This window comes from Anomaloglossus baeobatrachus, chromosome 3 (assembly GCF_048569485.1).
Source record: "Anomaloglossus baeobatrachus isolate aAnoBae1 chromosome 3, aAnoBae1.hap1, whole genome shotgun sequence".
Taxonomy (NCBI): Eukaryota; Metazoa; Chordata; class Amphibia; order Anura; family Aromobatidae; genus Anomaloglossus; species Anomaloglossus baeobatrachus.
The window spans coordinates 656,165,175-656,186,115 of record NC_134355.1 but is presented as its reverse complement, the minus strand read 5'-3'; the positions used below and the strand labels follow the sequence as shown (position 1 = coordinate 656,186,115).

Here is a 20,941-nt window from a genome sequence, read left to right as displayed (position 1 = left end):
CAAGGCACCAGTTTCTCAGGGCCAGCGCCTGCGGGCAAAGAGGGGCTCCTCTGGCCCATATCCAAGTCGGGGAGCGGGTTACCGGTGGGAACCCTTCGCAACCAACAGAAGTACTAGGTGCAGGGAAAGAGACAGTCACTGTTAACTACCGGGGAAAAGCAACAGCAGCCGTCCGTGAGAACCGTCTTTCCAGCCGTGTGTATTACCGAGAACTGTGTCAACGTCTCAGGCTGAGTGAATACCACCATGCCGTACGGCACAGCGCTGCCCCCGCGACCCTGCACCTCACTAGGCCCTGCACCCGGCCTGCCATCCATCCCTACCCCATCACTGGGCCCCGGGACAATCAATCCCCTACCCACGGAGGGGAGAAATAACAACAAAGCTGCTCCCTGTCACCGCTCCCGGGATCCCCATACAGAGCAGCGGTGGTGTCCACACAATCACCACAACCGTGGGTGGCGTCACGGACAATAAATCCCCAAAACCAATCCCCTTTTCACTCACGGGCGAGGAGCGCCGCTCGAGTCCCCGGGATCCGGCACATCGCTTGAGCCACCGAGCACCAGAGGCCGCAGCAGCAGCGGCAGCCGGACCCGAGCAGAGGGAGAGCGCAGCGTCACCTCCTCCGCCCGCGACACTCGCTAGTGCCCACTCATCACTAGTTACGAGTGCAGAGCACCCAAGCATGGTAGTGCCCGCTCATCACTAGTTACGAGTACTGAGCACCCGAGCATGGTAGTGCCCGCTCATCACTAGTTACGAGTACCGAGCACCTGAGCATGGTAGTGCCCGCTCATCACTAGTGGCGAGTACCGAGCACCTGAGCATGGTAGTGCCCGCTCATCACTAGTGGCGAGTACCGAGCACCTGAGCATGGTAGTGCCCGCTCATCACTAGTGGCGAGTACCGAGCACCTGAGCATGGTAGTGCCCGCTCATCACTAGTGGTGAGTACCGAGCACCTGAGCATGGTAGTGCCTGCTTATCAGTAGTGGCGAGTTATTAGTTTATTGCCAGAATACAGCACATATGGGAGATTTGCATTCTGTGCCAGGAGTCCTTTGGGCAAATGTAGAATACCCAATAGTAGAGAATAAGAGGTGCATACTAGTATAGAGCTGAGGGTGAGCACACAATATACCACAAATAACTTCATGTATATAAAAAGAGTTTACTGAGATATTTTTATCACAATTGTCACATTTTTAAATTATGTATATGAATCTGATATCAATGAAAAATAAATTAGTGTATCATTATTTTTAACAAATAAAATATTCTACGATGGACGGTCTTGTATCTACTTCTCTTCAACCAGGACCTAGAGAGAAAACAAAATGAGGTAAATTGGTTATCAAAAAACATGAATCAGTTAAGACCCCCCCATCAATCCGAAAAATGAAGCAAATCAAAAGATGTTTTGGCTCTCAGTCCCCCTCGTTGTGTTTTAAGGTGTTCGGAGAGTTTTTACCTCAGTATTTGTAAGGCCACGTGCACACATTCAGTATTTGGTGAGGTTTGGGTTTTTTTTGGCAGATGTTCACTGACATCATCACAATATAGAGTCCTGAGACAGAATATATCAACAGAGTTGAACATCCGAATGAAGGAAGTGTGATGCCCCCAAATCATTAAATATCCCAATTTTTTTTTAGGCTGGTATATTTAAAAATCATTTCTAAAAAAGGCACAAGTTTAGATTTTTTTTTTTACATATAAATTATGGCACATTTTTTTATTCCTGCCAAACCTTTTTCTTTTTTTTTTTTACATTCAATAGAAGGATAGAGGAGAAATCAATAAGATAGAAAGGACGAAAAGGGGAAAGGGAATCCTCCATATAAACTGTCAATGTAGAAAAAAGTATTTGGTTTTGTTGGCATGAAGCATCTTGTACCCATACCGAAGGGAAGAGGCGTTACTCGATTGTGTTTGGACATGTTGCCACGTAGACAAACACGACGATTAGTACCACCACTATGGCGAGTGTGGGAAGCACTACGGTGGTGATCTGCTGCCGTGCTTCCTGCATGGCTTGTTTCCTCTCCTTTGTATCTTTGTTAGACTCCTTGTTTGGTTTTCCTTTTAGTTGTCTCATTGTGGTGGTGTCCATAAGTCACGTTGTAGACCAATAAGGTGGTAGAAACAGATGCGGATCAGTCTTAAAATGCAGCAGATGAGCTGGTGATCTTTATGTTAGCGACGTCTTGCTCCTCTGGGGACGTCTCATTTTTCCTTTATTGCAAGCTCCTGCTCTCATCTTGGTCCCAAGAAGCAGCCCATGGAGAGGAACCTCCACAGCGGAGACAGCGCAGGACTACAACTCCCGGCAGCACTCCTTGGTGAGTTTTTTTTACCTCAGTATCTGTAAGGCCACGTGCACACGTTCAGTATTTGGTGAGTTTTTACCTCAGTATCTGTAAGGCTATGTGCACACGTTCAGTATTTGGTGAGTTTTTACCTCAGTATCTGTAAGGCCTGCGACACACATCCGGTCCTGCCGGCACGTGTTTGTCATTTTTTTACACGTACCGGCGGCACGGAGACACGTTAAGCAATGCTACCCTATTGTAGCAGGCACACACACGTAATACCACAGGGTACGTGTGTCCGTGTGCGTTTGTACGTGTGTGCGTTTTTCAAAGCGCTGACATGTCAGTGTTTTCTCCAGCAGCACGGGTGTCACACGGCCCGCACCCGCACCACACGGGTGTAGTGTGGATGCGGTCCCGTGTGACATGCGCCGGAGAAAACACACGTGTCAGTGAAAAAAAACCAAAACATTAACTCACCTTCTCCAGCCCTCCTGTCTCTGCCGCTGCTGCCTCTTGCTGCCGACCGCCACTCATTATTCTCATTTAATATTCACTTCACTGCCTGGCAGCAGCAGCAGTGGGGAGACGGGAGGGCTGGAGCCGAAGATCAGCACCACAGACAGCAACGCGGACAGCAGGAAGGACCAGGTGAGTATGTAAGTTACCGGTTCTACGTGTGCTATCGCGGATAGCACACGTAGAACACAAGTGGCCCGCACATACCAGAGACACATACTTACCTGCACGCAACACGCAGGGGAAATACGTGTCTCTCGGCACGTGCGTGATTTTCACGTGAGTGTGGCAGAGGCCTAAGGCCAAGTGCACACATTCAGTATTTGGTGAGTTTTTACCTCAGTATCTGTAAGGCCACGTGCACACGTTCAGTATTTGGTGAGTTTTTACCTCAGTATCTGTAAGGCCACGTGCATACGTTCAGTATTTGGTGAGTGGTTTACCTCAGTATCTGTAAGGCCACATGCACACATTCAGTATTTGGTGAGTTTTTTACCTCAGTATCTGTAAGGCAAAAAAGGAGTGGAACAATCAGAGGAAAAGTATAATAGAAATACAGGCGCTACAATTGTATTTTTTTACCCACTCCTGGTTTTGGTTTATAAATACTGAGGTAAAAAACTAAAATACTCAACGGGTGACCTTAATGTGCTATGGATGCAGCATCTCCGGACTTGTCTCCCATAGCGCACATCTGGGACACCATTGGTTGGTTATTACAAAGCAGCTGACAGCAGAGGATCTTGATGATTTGTCCTAGTGCATTCAGCGACAGAACCTCCCTCAGACAACAATTAATGTACAGCACCATGGAATCAATGGTTCTCTATAAATATTAATAATAATATTTACTCCAGAGCCAGGCTCTCTGGATCCATGGGGTTCGCAACAGTCAGGCCTTCAGCTATCAACCACTTTATTGACCCTATATTTAAGCTACAATGCTCTGAATGCAATTATAATACCGTCGTTTCTGCTACATTTACGCTGGTTCTGGTTCCATCTTCACTCCCTTAGTTTGAACCGCACACGACAAGGTCCATCCGGCTGCTGAGTTCCCACCAAGTGGAGATTGCTCTGCAAAATGTTCAAAAGTACAAACGTTAACTGTATACAAAAGATGGTGGCTTATAGAAATATGCTGATAACTGTAAGTGCTGTGGGATTAATGGCACAGCATACAGTGTGCCCACCCATATCCTGTCCACCACCATTAACTTGGAAACGGCGGCAGCTATAGGAATAGAAGTGGTGTCTAGGTATAGTAAAGTAGCCATGCGCTATGCAATGAAACCACCTATAGCGCCACCTGGTGGAAAACAACGGAGTTAGCATTTTTATCTCGAAAATGGAATGAGATAGAGAAAAAAAGTGAATGAATAATTTGTAGGGCATCATCAATTCAATACGACTCGACACCTTGCATACAGAAATACTATGATATGAACACCATGACCCCCCAAAACATTGAATGCTGGTCACGCATATGGCGCTCATTTACTTTGATGCTCAAAGTGGCCACCGTCAGCTGCAATGCACATCTGGACTCTGGACAGCATACTGTATCTTGCTGCACGTTGTGCAATATGGTAGGGGACACGTTTCCACAAGCATCTGTGATACGTCGTCGTAGGTCCTGCAATGTTGGTGGAGGGGTCGCATACACCTGCTGTATGAAGTCCAATGGGGTCAGGTCAGGTGAGCGTGGAGGTCACTCCACGCAGCCACCATACCCAATGCCCTCATCATCTCCTGTCTCAACTACTGCAACCTCCTGCTCTCTTGGTCTTAGGTATAACACTTTTTCACCCCTCCAGTCTATCCTAAACTCTGCGGCCAGATTAATCCACCTCTCCCCCTGCTATTCACCGGCCTCGCCACTCTGGGAATGGGAAGCCAGTGAAGGGATTGATAAAGACTCCAGTTCAAAACCCTTCATGACACACAAAGCCATCTGCAACCTGTCTCCTCCATACATCTGTGACCTAGTCTCCCGATACCTACCCCCACACAACATCAGATGCTCACTAAACTTTCTTCTCCACTCCTCTCTTATCTCCTCTTCCCACAATCGCATACAAGATTTCTCCCATGCCTCCCCCATACTCTGGAACGCTTTTACCCCAGCATATCAGACTCTCAGCTACTGTGGAAATATTCAAAAGGAACCTGAAGACCCACCTCTTCCGACAAGCTTACAACCTAAAATAACCCTTAAGCGGGCTTTACACGCTACGATTTCGCTACAGCGATCTCGTTGGGGTCACGGATTTTGTGACGCACATACGGCCGCTGTAGCGATGTCGTAGCGTGTGACTCCTAGGAGCGATTTTGGATCGTTGCAAAAACGTCTCAAATCGCTCCTCGTTGACATGGGGGTCCGCTGCCAGTTATCGCTTCTGTCGCAGGGGTGAAGTTGTTCCTCGTTCCTGCGGCAGTGCACATCGCTACATGTGACGCCGCAGGAACGAGGAACATCTCCTTACCTGCCTTCGACCACAATGCGGAAGGAAGGAGGTGGGCGGGATGTTACGTCCCGCTCATCTCCGCCCCTCCGCTTTCATTGGGCGACCGCTTAGTGACGTCGCTGTGACGCCGAATGGACCGCCCCCCCTTAGAAAGGAGGCGGTACGCCGGTCACAGCGACATCGCTATGCAGGTAAGAATGTGTGACGCGGGTGCGCGATTTTGTGCGCGACGGGCAGCGATATGCCCGTTTCGCACAAACGATGGGGGTGGGTCACATGCTAGCGATATCGGGCCGGATATCGCAGCATGTAAAGCCACCCTTAGTCCAGTACACCTCTGCGCAAACAGCTCTGTCCTCACCTATTGTACCATCACCCATTCCCTGTAGACTGTGAGCCCTCGCAGGCAGGGTCCTCTCTCCTCCTATACCTGTCTGCGCCTTTTATTGTTCATGACTATTGTACTTGTTTTTATGTATACCCTTTTCACTTGTAAACTGCTATGGAATAAATGGCGCTATAATAATAATAATAATAATAATAATAATAAAAAAACAGGAACCAGAAATCCTAATTCTCTAGGTATTCAGGTGGCTTTAATGTATGTAAAACTGGACTAATAAAAAAATAAAAACTTCACGGCATGGCACTGGTGAAAATTCATGAGAAGACCAAAATTTACAGCTCTGCCCATCGACGCCACGTCTGAATTAAGACATCGGATCACAGATATCAAAGTATCATTTTATTCAAATTTCTATGACCTGCATGCCCATATAGACGGCTTAGGAGGGTTGACAGATTCCCTTTAAATATAATATTCTCCCTTGTAAAATAAAACATACCATATATATCACCTCCAGTAATGGCACCGTTCCAGCACAGATGGTGTTGGGACTCCCAAGGCTCGCATAACATTGTTATGCCAAGAGCATTACAGCCAACCACTATTGGGCTGCAGTGCTCACACATGTCCCCAGATGTCCATGAATTGTAAGAAAGAAATTAATAGCATTTGCTGATTGACTGCAATGCTCATGTGGCATAAAAATGTTACACAAGCCTCGGGAGTCCCAGCACCAATAATGCTTGTACGATGCTGTTATGGGGTATAAGTAACTGGTACTTTAATTTTGCAAGAGGGAATAAAGTATTTATGAAGGGGATATCCGAGTAGTGGACAACCCATTTTATACCGTATTTAATGTGGGTCAGGTACGGTGCTGTTTTGGGCAGAAATCAACCTTAATTTTATGTAAGTCTATAGTCTTATTTTTGGAATCATTCCCTTTATGAGCACAGATTAAAAGATCCTTATATTTGCAACCTTTACCAAATCGACTCCAGGGCGGCTAAAAACGGACATCTCTCTCTGGAGGACTTGGCCCATAAGTGTGATCTACAGACAGGCTCCATACAATGCTTCAATTTTCCCGCAGCACCAGCACTAGTTGTCAGGGCCATGTGCAAATTACAGGCGACTGCTCGTGGTTGCAGCGACAAGTTTATGTTTAAAGGGGCTATTTAACTAATTTTTAAAGGTGACCCAATGTCCAATTGTCCAACGGTCAATCTCCATGTTATTATAGGAATGGATAAAAATGTATTACCTTATGTAAGGTCAAATGAGGTTGTAAATGTGCATGTGTGATATAGGAGCTTTTTCCCTTTCTTGCCAGTTTGTGGGGTATAAAGACTATAATAATATCTGACTTTAAATGGTCTCTCTAATTGAATACCTTATTTGATGGATTGAAATTCTTCTTCACTGGCTTCACCCTCACTAGACTTTCCCCTCTCCAGTCCATCCTTAATGTAGCAGCCAGGGTCTCCTATCTGGCTAATCAATACTCGGACGCCTCCTCGCTGTGCCAGCAATTGCACTGGCTGCCAATCCATTATAGGATCCAATTTAAATTGCTTGTTCTCACCCCCCAACATCTCCACCCTCCTCTCTGTCTATCACCTTACCTGTTCTCTACGCTCTGCTAACGACTTTCGACTAACATCCACACTAATCCGAACCTCCCACCGTGGCTCCAAGACTTCTCCCGAGCTGCACCAATCTTTTGGAATGCTCTACCGCAAGAACCACAACTTACACAGCTTCAGATGCTCCCTAAAAGCACATCTTTTTAGGGTGGCCTATCACCATCCCTAATCAAAGTCAATTCATATAGAGCCCCTCCACTATTTCTCAGAACATAACTCTCAGTCAGACTCCACCGCACCCAAAAGCAGCACAATGACTGGCTCATGCAGCCTTTATCTATTCCCCCTTTTCTTCAAGGTGGCTGGACTGTCGTAAATAAGCACCTGTACCTTGTCACCCCCACCTCACCCCATTGTAGATTGTAAGCTCTTGTGACGGGGTATGCGACAGAGCAGTGAGGGACGCCAGGCCAAGGAACAATCCAAAGGGCTTTATCGGAACCACAAAGATAAAGCACCAAACAAATATAAATCCTTAAAGTCTGCAAGGAGTCCACAACAAAACAAAAGATCCAGGGTCACCGCCTGGTATTCCGATGCTAGGGAAAATAGGGCAATGGTCCTTATATGAGTTCCTTGAGTCCAACAGGGTGAACAATAAAACACAATCCCAAGTGGCCACTGATCTCCAGTCTGTAACAGTCCATACACAGGCCCTAGGATCCAGCCTCAGCTATAGATCATAGTGCTTCTCCAGCCGAGATCCAACTAACCTAACGTGGGTCTTATTGTTCTTCTCTCTTGGGATCATCCCCTTAGATGGGCACACCTCCCCCTAGACATCTGATACATCAATGGACTTTAGACTCCTGCCTCGGTTCTGTTTACCAAGTTGTGGTTGGAGAAGTCCCATGCTGAGAAGAACAAACAATCTCCCAGCAGAAGCAGTACAAAGGAGGGACAGACTATTACACCATGAGCACAGGCGGGGGAGGGACACGCTGTTACAATCCCTTCCCCTCTCAATTTGTGTACGGACTAGTGACCTCAACAGGTCACTTGTCAAGTACACGTAAACATGGCGGACCTGACTCAGGGCTCTTCTTGCCTGGACAATCCGTCTGCATTTTGGTGTTGGCTGCCCCTTTTATATTGTATTGTAAAGTTATAGGGTTGAAGAGCCAGGCTCCATCGTAGTAAGCGTCCATTGTCCCTAGAGACTCTGTTCAGCCAGGTGAGGGGATTGTGATCAGTAACCACAGTGAATTCTCGTCCATACAGATACGGCCTTAGTTTCCTAAGGGCCTATACTACAGCCAGGTATTCCTTCTCAAGAGTTGCATAGGCCACTTCTCGGTCCAGCAGCTTCCTGCTGAGGTAGGCAATGGGGTGCTCCTCCCCGGCTGCATTCACCTGGCTGAGTACAGCTCCCAGTCCATAAGAAGAGGCATCCGTCTGCACAATGAATCTCCTCTTGTAGTCTGGAGCAGCCAGAACAGGGTCGCAGACCAAGGCGTCCTTCAGCCGATTAAAAGCCTCATCACAGGCTGGAGTCCAGATCACCAGCCGGGGCATCGTCTTCTTCGTGAGGTCTGTAAGGGGCTTGGCAACACGGCTGTGACGGCAGTTCGGGTGGCCTCATTTCCATTGATGGGTTGAACACGTCCACATCTGCTGCTCTCTTGGCTTGACTTCTGGTTATCGCACCAACAAAGTGGCATTGAAGATTCCCCACATCATTCCCTAGAAGAATGTTTGCAGGAAGGCCACTCATCACACCAATCATGCATTGTTTTGCTCAAAAGCCATAATCCAGGGTCACACTCGCTCTTGGAATGTATCTTTGAGTACCTCCAGCCAATTCAATGGCAATTCCTGGTCCCTTTTGCATTGCTTCTGGTTGATCTGCGATGGTGAGAAAAGCCCCAGTGTCACGAAAGCCAACAACTCTTTGGCCATCTAGCATGACCTCCTGTAGATGTTTATGCTGAAGATCAGAAGGGGCGGCTGTGGCTCGCACCCCATAGACTCCTGGTAGGGAAGTCAACATATCAGAGTCTTTTGTCGAATCATCAGGGAGTGAATCCAGCTCTTCTCCTGTTGAGGGTGTCTGTAGATAATGGACAGGCAAAGGGGGTCTGTAACTGGTTTGCCTCCGAACACCTGGACAGTGAGCTTGCAGATGACCAGGCTGCCCACATCCATAACATCTACGTTCTATGAGTCTTTCTCCGTCGTACTCCCAAAGAGGAGGCAGGAGTAGTAGGAGGCACATTCACACGGCGTCCGCCGTATGTTGGTAGTCTAGTGGGACGGTGAACATTGGAGGCCAAAGGACAAGGGACCACTGGTGTTGGGGAGCTGGTAGTTTTTTTTTCACTGACTAGTAGCCTTTTCCATTGAGGCTTGATGGTGAGAAGCTCATCAGCTAGAGTGGCAGCTTGTTCCACAGTTGACGGCTTTCTCTCACACACCCATTCTCTGAGTTTCGCAGGGCACCTGGCATAGAATTGCTCTTTCAGGATGACCTGGAGGAAGGTCTCCCAAGTTAAGGCCCCCTCTCCCTCCAGCCAGCGATGGCATACTTGTTTCAGTCTGTGGGCAAACATCTTGAAAGACACTTCTCCATCACAGGCTAACGTACGGAACTGAGTCCTATAAGTATCTGGGGTCACGGCATAATGTTCCAGAATGGTCTGTTTTATCTCCTCATACTCACAATTCCACTGAGGGTCCATAGCTCTATAGGCATCGGCAGCTCCACCCTCCAAGAGGCCCACCAGGTGTCTGACTCGCTCTCTTTCTGGGACTTCCATTAATCGGCACTGATGCTCAAAGTCCTGGAAGAAGCCCTCAATGTCGCCTGCAGCTCCATTAAATGGCTTAAAGTCATTGTGGGACACTCTGGAGAATTCCCTCATAGTTGGTGCTGTGGTTACAGTCTGTCTGGAGCCTCTAGCTGCTTCCACAGCAAACCTCCTCTCCAGCAATGCTGCCCTCTCTTGAGCTCTGCGAATAGCCTCCCTCTTATCTTCTATGGTGGCCTCATCTCCAAGCAGTGCCATCTCCTCCTCATACCACACAACCCATTGACTTTTTTGGGTATTTACCTCCTGCTCCCGTCTTTCCTCCCCTTGCTGTGGAAATTGTTCCTCGGTGCCATCTTGCAGGCAAGCGTTTTCCAATGCCTCAATTAGTTGCTCCTTAGAGAGTCCTTAGTAACCGACTCCTAATTCTTCCTTTGTTTGTAGGCTCACCACAGTCCAGTTCTTGTACTCTGAGTTTCTGATTCCAGATGTTAATGGGCCGTTGTCCTCCATTCTTTCTGCTCTGATCCCGCTGCTGCCACCAGTTTGTGACGGGGTATGCGACACAGCAGTGAGGCACTCACTCAGCAGTGAGGGACTTTGTCTCACCACACAGTGGGGCCGACCTTTGTCTCACCACATAATGGTGCCGGTCTTTGCCTCACCACATAGTGGGGCCGGTCTTTGCCTCACCACATAGTGGGGCCGGTCTTTGCCTTACCACATATTGAGGCCGGCCTTTGTCTCACCAGACAGTGGGGCCGGCCTTTGTCTCACCACACAGTGGGGCCGGCCTTTGTCTCACCACACAGTGGGGCCGGCCTTTGCCTCACCACACAGTGGGGCCGGCCTTTGCCTCACCACACAGTGGGGCCGGTCTTTGTCTCACCACACAGTGGGGCCAGCCATTGTCTCACCACACAGTGGGGCCGGCCATTGTCTCACCACACAGTGGGGCCGGTCTTTGCCTCACCACATAGTGGGGCCGGTCTTTGCCTCACCACATAGTGAGGCCGGTCTTTGCCTCACCACATAGTGAGGCCGGTCTTTGCCTCACCACATAGTGAGGCCGGTCTTTGCCTCACCACAAAGTGGGGCCGGCCTTTGTCTCACCACAGTGTGGGCGGTCTTTGCCTCACCACATAGTCGGACTGGTATTTGCCTCACCACATAGTGGGGCCGGTCTTTGCCTCACCACATAGTCGGGCCGGCCTTTGCCTCACCACATAGTCGGGCCGGTTTTTGCCTCACCACAAAGTGGGGATGGGTTTTTGTCCCACCAATAATTGTGCCAGTCTTTGCCTCACCAAATAATGGGGTTGGTTTCTATCTCACTAGATAGGGGGAGCAGGCCTTTATCTCTCCTGTTTTTTTGTCTTTCAGTATACCGTTTGGCATTATCCACTGGTTTACCTGCCCTGAATTTTCAAACATGAAGCATGCTGGAGAGGTAAAGGAAGTCCCAGCACATATAGTGCTGGCAAAATGAGAACGAGGAAAAACCACCCACTAAAAAGAGTGAATGGTGAGTTACAGGCCAGTCCCTGGACACACTAGACTAATATGTGCACCAAAAGCAGTGAAAACATGTTATGGGGAATGAAGGCACCAAAATCTTGCTTTTATACAGTTTTTTACAGTTAGTCTTTAAAAAAGTCTGATGCCCCCATATTGTGTTTATTTCCCTGAGGCTGACATAAGTAGTAAAAGTTACATTAACTGAACAGAATGTAATAATCAGATAAATCCATTGTTCATCTCTTCATCTCCCTCCATACTGAGATCACTAATCTGCTGGTGCTAAACTGCCAAGAGATCTTGGCTCCTCTTCTAAAAGCCACCAGATGCACGGACAATTTCTCTTTACATCTGTTCTCGGAAAAGGACACAGAAGTCGAGTCGAGGGAATACGATGTACGATGCAGGAAGCGTGTGTTGTTATTTGCTGAGCGGCAGACAATCTGGCCACGCTTGTTCGCACTCTGATATTTGTGTTATTGCCAATCAAGCTGGGATTTCTTCTTTAATTATTTTGTGAGGATTTAAAAAAATAAAACATAAATGAGTTAGTTTCATTGAGGTGAAAAAAAAAATCTGAGAGTCTTCTGGTTGTATAGTTGCTGGCTTCTCTGTGGAGGCAGGACCATGGCTAGGCAGGGGTGGGGCAAGCTTCTAGCAGCTTCTGATAGTCATTGTACATCTATATAAACCACCCAGCACAAGCGAGGTGCTGAGCGAGCGAGGTGCTGAACTGAAGTAAAGTGCTGAATTTAAGATAAGTGCATAGTTTCAACACAATTACATAGTTTGACACAAGAACATAGTTTGAATTTATCCTTATACGTTTCCCATTGGTTTTTTTTCGTTTTTTTTCTTTGTTTTTCTACTTTACTGTTTATCCCCATTTGATAGGTGCTCCATGGACAATGCTACCAGGTGTGTATCTTGTCAGATGTATGCATGTCTTGAGCAGCCGTTCGAGGGTGACTATGTCTGCACTCGATGCAAGCATGTTGCGTATTTGGAAGCCAAGGTAACTGATCTAAATAAGCAGCTTGCAACACTAAGGGGCATTGCAAACCTGGAGAGGAGTTTAGAGCTCACTGAGCTTTCTCTGGCTGGGGCCAGTGATATGGAGGAGGGTGGAAGATCAGGACCCAGAGGTAGGTAGCTGGGTAACAGTTAGAAGAAGAGGTAGGGGGAAAAGTGTCAGGGAGCCTAGTCCTGACCTGGCACAACCTAGTAAATATGCCTGTTTGGCTGATATTAGGAATGAAGGAAGGGCCTGGACTAGGGTCACTACAGCAGGATGTTGCTCCTAGCAACCAGGAAAACAACTGCTGTAGGAAAGAGGGAAATAGGAGTGCAGCAAAGCCCAGACAGATGTTGGTGGTAGGGGACTCTATAATTAGGCGGACAGACAGGGTCATCTGTCGCCGAGACCGTGAATGCCGAACAGTGTGTTGTCTGCCAGGTGCTCGGGTTCGGCATATTGTGGATCGGATAGACAGATTGCTGGGTGGGGCTGGGGAAAACCCAGCGGTCATGGTGCACATTGGTACTAATGACAAAGTTAGAGGCAGGTGGAAGGTCCTTAAAAATGATTACAGGGAACTAGGAGAGAAGCTGAAGTCCAGGACCTCCAAGGTGGTGTTTTCAAAAATACTACCGGTGCCACGAGCGTCACTAGAAAGACAGCGGGAGCTTAGGGAGATAAATATGTGGCTTAGAAATTGGTGCAGGAAGGAAGGGTTCGGGTTCATGGAGAACTGGGCCGACTTCTCAGTCGGCTACAGGCTCTACGGTAGGGACGGGCTGCACCTCAATGGGGAAGGTGCAGCTGTGCTGGGGGAGAAAATGGTCAGACGGATGGAGGAGCTTTTAAACTAGGATCGGGGGGGGAGGGAGGGTAGTGGAGCAAATAAGGGGATAGATAGAGCAGATAGAGACAGGGAGACGGTAGGGGTCAATGAAGGATTAGGGAGGGATGGGACATACAAGGAACGTAGGGAGGCTAGGAGTAATAAAGGTGTTAATAGGATTAAATGTCTACTGGCAAATGCAAGAAGTCTTGCAAACAAAATGAATGAATTGGAGACTCTTATGTCAACCATGGATTATGATGTGGTGGGCATTACGGAAACCTGGCTGGATGAAAGCCATGACTGGGTGCCAAACATACAGGGTTATAGTACATTTAGGAAGGACAGGAAAGGCCAAAAAGGTGGTGGGGTGTGTATATTTATTAAATCTAACCTAAAACCTGTGTTGTATGATGACATTGAGGGGAACAGCAACAATGTAGAGTCAGTATGGGTAAATGTACATGGGGAGGGGAATAATGGAAAAATGCTAATTGGAGTTTGCTATAAGCCTCCTAACATACCTGAACAAATAGAGGGTGAAATGCTGGAACAAATTGAAAAGGCAGCTAATAATAATAATCGGGTTCTTATTATGGGGGATTTCAACTATCCAGACATTCAGTGGGACATAGAATCTTCTGGTTGTGCTAAAAGCTGTAAGTTCTTATCTACCATTCAAGACCATTTCCTCTCTCAGATGGTAGATGAACCGACCAGGGGAGATAATTTGCTAGATCTGGTCCTGTCAAATAGACCGGATACAATTTCAGATCTACAGGTCCGGGAGCACTTGGGCACCAGCGATCATAACATGGTAAGCTTCAACATAATATTCAATAGAACATTTCAAAGGGGGAATTCTAATTTAGGAAAGCTGATTTCAACAAATTAAGGGAAGAGCTTAAATGTGTGGATTGGGACAAAGTCATGGTAACTTGGGATACCGAACATAAATGGGGTAAGTTTAAGGATATACTACTAGAGTCCTGTAAAAAACGTATACCCTCTGGTAATAAAATGTCCAGTAATAAAAAGAAACCACTATGGATAAATAAGACTGTACAAAGTATAATAAAACAAAAACAAAGGGCATTTAAAATCTTAAAGGCTGAGAATACAGAAATAGCATTGCAGGAGTATAAAGATATCAATAGGAAATGTAAAAAAGAAATCAAACAAGCAAAATTAGCTACTGAAACAAAAATCGCCAATGACATTAAAATAAATCCCAAAATCTTTTATAAATACATTAATGCCAAAAGGAAAACAAAGGATAGTATCGGCCCCTTAAAATATAATAACAAGTTAGTTATAGAGGACAAACAAAAGACTGAGATATTAAATAGGCATTTCTCATCTGTATTCACCAAGGAACTGACTGTACCAGGGATCATTCAACAAGTGAAAAATCAAAGTTCACCACTCGATATAATTAATTTAACACAAGATGAAGTACGCCTACGTCTGAGTAAATTAAACATTGACAAATCCCCAGGGCCAGATGGCATTCATCCACGAATATTGAGGGAATTGAGCTCCGTAATCGACAGACCGCTGTATCTCATCTTTTTAGACTCACTTGTAACAGGGTTGGTGCCTCAGGATTGGAGGATTGCTGATGTGGTACCGATATTTAAGAAAGGTAAGAGGGTAGATCCAGGCAACTACCATCCAGTAAGCCTGACATCAGTAGTATGCAAAGTTTTTGAGGGCATTTTAAGGGATGACATGCAAAAATATATTGCAGAAAATAATATGATAACTGACAAACAGCATGGATTCATGAAAGATAAGTCGTGTCTAACTAACCTGATGGGGTTCTATGAGGGGGTAAGTTCAAACCTGGATATTGGTAATGCAGCTGATGTGATTTATGTGGACTTTGCAAAGGCATTTGATACTGTACCACATAATAGCCTTATACTAAAGCTCCAGAAGCAAGGACTAGGGGACACAATATGCAACTGGGTAAGGAATTGGCTAAAAGATAGGAAACAAAGAGTAGTCATAAATGGTACATTCTCTAAATGGGCTATAGTCAGCAGTGGGGTGCCGCAGGGATCTGTGCTTGGACCGATTCTTTTTACTCTCTTTATTAATGACCTTGTGGATGGGATTGATAGTACAGTGTCAGTCTTTGCCGATGACACCAAACTATGTAGGATATTAAAAACTGACCTGGATAGTACAATATTACAAAAAGATCTGGATAAGATGTCAGAATGGGCAGATACTTGGCAAATGAGATTTAATGTTGATAAATGTAAAGTAATGCACCTAGGACGGAGTAATCCTATAGCTGCGTATACATTAAATGGAAGTAAACTCGGGACTACAGAACAGGAGAAGGACTTGGGTATTCTCATTACAAATAAGCTGAGCAGCAGCACTCAGCGTCAGGCAGCAGCTGCTAAAGCAAACAAGATTCTAGGGTGTATAAAAAGAGAGATTAGATGCCATGATCCCAACGTATTATTACCCCTCTATAAATCACTTGTAAGGCCACATCAGTATACGGGAATACGGGATCCAGTTTTGGGCTCCACATTTTAAAAAGGACATTCAGAAGTTAGAGTCAGTTCAAAGGCGGGCAACTAGACTATTACAAGGAATGGAGGCCGCCCGTATGATGACAGGTTGGAAAAGTTAGATATGTTTAGCTTAGAAAAAAGACGTCTCAGAGGAGATCTCATTTATATGTATAAATACATGTGTGGTCAATATAAAGGACTGGCACATGACTTATTTCTTCCAAAGACAGTACTAAGGACCAGGGGGCATTCACTGCGAGTGGAAGAAAAGCGATTCCGACACCTAAATAGGAAAGGGTTCTTTACAGTTAGAGCGGTCAGACTGTGGAATGCCGACCACAAGAGGTAGTAATGGCAGATACTATAACAGCTTTTAAAAAAGGGCTGGATGATTTCCTCAGTACACAAAACATTGTTGGTTATAAATGACTTAGGGACCAAATGTAGAACTGGTGGAGGAAGGTTGAACTAGATGGACCTAGGTCTTTTTTCAACCTAAGTAACTATGTAACTATGTAACTATGAGTACTGGGTGCTCTGTCTATGTACCCTAATTTCAGGTCCTGTGTTTCAAGACGGTTTTTGCAGGCATCGTGGCGTCAGGATCTGGGGAAACCTCAGATTCCTTCACTTTGCCTGCTAAGTTCTCTGACGTCTGTGATCAGCGGAGGCAGACTCTGGCGTCTAGTCACAGACCTGAGCAGGCTAGCAAGAGTTAATCTCTGCTGGACTGCTTTTTAGGCCGGGACCACACGGGGCACTAGTGCGATCCTCGCATGACACTCGGCTCACGCTGGCAGCAGAGCAGGAGCCAAGTGTCATGCGAGTGTCCCTGCGACTAAGGTTCAATCGGACCACAGCTGCGGAGGGCAGGCCGGCACTGAGGAGAGGCGGGCCAGTGCTTAGGAGGGGCGAGCCGGCACTGAGGAGGGGTGGGCAAATGCTGAGGAGGGGCGGGCCGGAAATGAGGAGGGGCGGGCCGGCACGGAGGAGGGGAGGGATTTATCTCCCCCTCTCCTCCATAGCCGGCTATTGACATTCTCGCACTGCACTCGCGGTACACTGGTGTACCGCGAGTGCAGTACAATCTTTCTCTCGCCCCATAGACTTGAATGGGTGTGACAGAAAGAATCTCGCATTACAGTTGCAGAAGCTGCAATTGTTTTCTCGGTCCGATTAGGGCTGAGAAAATAATCACTTATGAGTGCTGACACACAGGCTAATATTGGTCTGATTGGAATGCGATGTTTTATCGCATTCCACTCGGTCCGATTTTCATGCCGTGTGACTTAGGCCTTAGTCTCAATGGTCACATGCTATGGAAGAGACAGTCATGTTTGTTCAACTCTGTGTTTTCATCACACTCCTGCCCCTTACTTTCCTGGGGTGGAACAGATCAGCGTTACTCCTCAGGAGTACAGTAAGGCACGAGACTTTGGCATCTGCACCATCAGGTGTAATCCGGAGGTGAGGGACAGTATAGGTGTCACAGCGAAAGGGAAGGGAAACCCTGTGGCGTTTAGGGAAAGGGAAGATGGTGACCCCTGACCGAACCTTCTGCTAGTCCCTGGGCTAATATATATATATATATTTATATATTCCAAAAGTAGCCGAAAGTAGGTGAACAGTATGTGTAATAGGTAATAGGGTTATGAAGGGGGAGATTTATCAAACATGGTGTAAAGTGAAACTGACTCGGTTGGCCTTAGCATCCAATCAGATTCCACTTTTAATTCTTTACAGTCTCTTTGGAAAATGAAAGGTGTAATCTGATTGACTCAGTTGTCCTTAGCAACCAGTTTCACTTTACACCATGTTTGATAAACCTCCCCCTTAACAACCCTATTACACATACTGTTCACCTACATTTGGACCACCCTGCATATCTATCTATCCATCTATCTATCTATCTATCTATCTATCTAATATATAAAGCTGAGTGTATGTATGTATGTATGTATGTATGTATGTATGTATGCATGTATGTACAGTGCCTACAAGTAGTATTCAACCCCCTGCAGATTTAGCAGGTTTACACATTCGGAATTAACTTGGCATTGTGACATTTGGACTGTAGATCAGCCTGGAAGTGTGAAATGCACTGCAGCAAAAAAGAATGTTATTTATTTTATTTATTTTTTTTTTTTAAATTGTGAAAAGTTTATTCAGAGGGTCATTTATTATTCAACCCCTCAAACCACCAGAATTCTGTTTGGTTCCCCTAAAGTATTAAGAAGTATTTCAGGCACAAAGAACAATGAGCTTCACATGTTTGGATTAATTATCTCTTTTTCCAGCCTTTTCTGACTAATTAAGACCCTCCCCAAACTTGTGAACAGCACTCATACATGGTCAACATGGGAAAGACAAAGGAGCATTCCGAGGCCATCAGAGAAAAGATCGTGGAGGGTCACAAGGCTGGCAAGGGGTACAAAACCCTTTCCAAGGAGTTGGGCCTACCTGTCTCCACTGTTGGGAGCATCATCCGGAAGTAGAAGGCTTATGGAACTACTGTTAGCCTTCCACGGCCTGGACAGCCTTTGAAAGTTTCCTCCCGTGCCGAGGCCAGGCTTGTCCGAAGAGTCAAGGCTAACCCAAGGACAACAAGGAAGGAGCTCCGGGAAGATCTCATGGCAGTGGGGACATTGGTTTCAGTCAATACCATAAGTAACGTACTCCACCGCAATGGTCTCCGTTCCAGACGAGCCCGTAAGGTACCTTTACTTTCAAAGCGTCATGTCAAGGCTCGTCTACAGTTTGCTCATGATCACTTGGAGGACTCTGAGACAGACTGGTTCAAGGTTCTCTGGTCTGATGAGGATCTTAAGATGGGTCGTCATTTCATCTTCCAACAAGACAACGACCCAAAGCACACAGCCAAAAAAACCAAGGCCTGGTTCAAGAGGGAAAAAATCAAGGTGTTTCAGTGGCCTAGTCAGTCTCCTGACCTTAACCCAATTGAAAACTTGTGGAAGGAGCTCAAGATTAAAGTCCACATGAGACACCCAAAGAACCTAGATAACTTGGAGAAGATCTGCATGGAGGAAAGGGCCAAGATAACTCCAGAGACCTGTGCCGGCCTGATCAGGTCTTATAAAAGACGATTATTAGCTGTAATTGCAAACAAGGGTTATTCCACAAAATATTAAACCTAGGGGTTGAATAATAATTGACCCACACTTTTATGTTGAAAATTTATTAAATTTTAACTGAGCAACATAACTTGTTGGTTTGTAAGATTTATGCATCTGTTAATAAATCCTGCTCTTGTTTGAAGTTTGCAGGCTCTAACTTATTTGCATCTTATCATCTTATCAAACCTGCTAAATCTGCAGGGGGTTGAATACTACTTGTAGGCACTGTATGTGTGTGTGTGTGTGTGTGTGTGTGTGTGTGTGTGTGTGTGTGTGTGTGTGTGTATGTATATATATATGTGTGTATGTCCGTTAAAGGAATCTGCACCGTCGAATTTACAATCACGAAATTTTGCAGACTCCACATGTGACCCAGGGAACGTCGTAGACTATGTTTTGACAGGAAAATTTAACCCCCGCGCTTTACAGTTACTCTCCAAAAGGCTGCCTCCATTAAAGTGAATGGAGCCTGGAACTACAGGTTATTACCGTAATAGGAGCAGTGATTGGCTGCTATAGGAACAAAGGACAATCACAGTATAAGAAGCTTATGTGTGAGGCAATATGACAGACAGAGACAGACAGAGACAGACGGGGAAAGAGACAGACGGGCGGGGGAAGAGACAGACGGGGGGGGGGAGAGACAGACGGGGGGGGAAGAGACAGACAGGGGGGGGGGAGAGACAGACAGGGGGGGGGAAGAGACAGACGGGGGGAAAGAGACAGACGGGGGGAAAGAGACAGACGGGGGGAAAGAGACATACGGGGGGGGAAAGAGACAGACGGGGGGGAAAGAGACAGACCTGGAAAGAGAGACAGAGATCGAGATAGATAGACTGATACAAATACAGACAGAGAGATAGAAACAGACAGACAGAGACAAAGACACAGACAGACAAGGAAAGAGACAGACAGAGAGACAGACAGAGAGACAGACAGAGAGACAGACAGAGAGACAGACACTGGGAGAGAAATAGAGAGACAGTTACTATCCCGGGAAACGCCTGGGTACTACAGCTAGTATATATATATATATATATATATCATATATATATTTTTTTTTTTTTTAATTTTTTTTAAGACATGAATTACTTAAAAATAATAAACAGTGGCATATTCACCTTCCAGTGCCCCCCCCCACCCCCCCGTGGATTCAGCGCAGGCAGCTGCGAAAAGAGGACCTGCCTCATTTGGAAATCAGCTCCACTTCTGGAGGTGGTGGAAACCTCTGTGGCGGCCTGCGCTGGATCCGAGGGGTCACTGGATGGAGACTCTACATCCGTTTACTATTTTTAATCAATTCATGCCTAAAATAAATTAAAAAATTTAAATTACTGTAGGACTATTATAATTTTTTTATAAAAGTCTGATTCTGACATGAGTATATTCAGAAAACACAATCTCAGCTGCGTAGCAACATGCTGGCCCCTAACCCTTATGCATGTAGGTTATATATCTACACGTACATCACTGGGGGGGGGGGGGCACTTTCTTTTTTTACAATCTCCCATGCATCCATCTGTCCTCTTTCATCACCTTACTCTGCCATAAACACCTTCTGGGGCAGTCTGCTGCCATGTGTTATCACGGTGAAGCATTACACACGATGATTTATGAGCCGGTTACGGCTCCGCTATGCTTCTGTTACTATCTATAGTGTCCTGGGGTCTGTCACTCAGCTCCTAACTGATATATTACTTCTGCTTTCACGTAGAAGAAGTTTTAGATATTTTTCTATTTTCATATTCCTATCTGATATATAAGGACTTCTCAATAAATTAGAATATCAACAAGTTAATTTATTTCAGTAATTCCATACAAAAAGGGAAACACATATATTATATAGAGTCATTACACACAGAGGGATCTAT

The 20,941-nt window shown here is 46.1% G+C and overlaps 1 protein-coding gene across 1 annotated transcript in view; it reads right to left on the bottom strand.

Moving 5' to 3' along the window:
* Positions 1-1,153: 1,153 nt before the first annotated feature.
* Positions 1,154-20,941, bottom strand: part of CYP39A1 (cytochrome P450 family 39 subfamily A member 1) — a 66,905-nt gene continuing 47,117 nt past the window's right edge. The window contains exons 6-7 of the mRNA XM_075338818.1: positions 3,799-3,910; positions 1,154-1,323 (exon numbers count right to left, since the gene is read on the bottom strand). Of these exons, the coding sequence (XP_075194933.1) occupies positions 3,839-3,910 (72 nt within the window). The 3' untranslated portion in view covers positions 1,154-1,323; positions 3,799-3,838. The remainder of the gene's footprint in view (positions 1,324-3,798; positions 3,911-20,941) is intronic.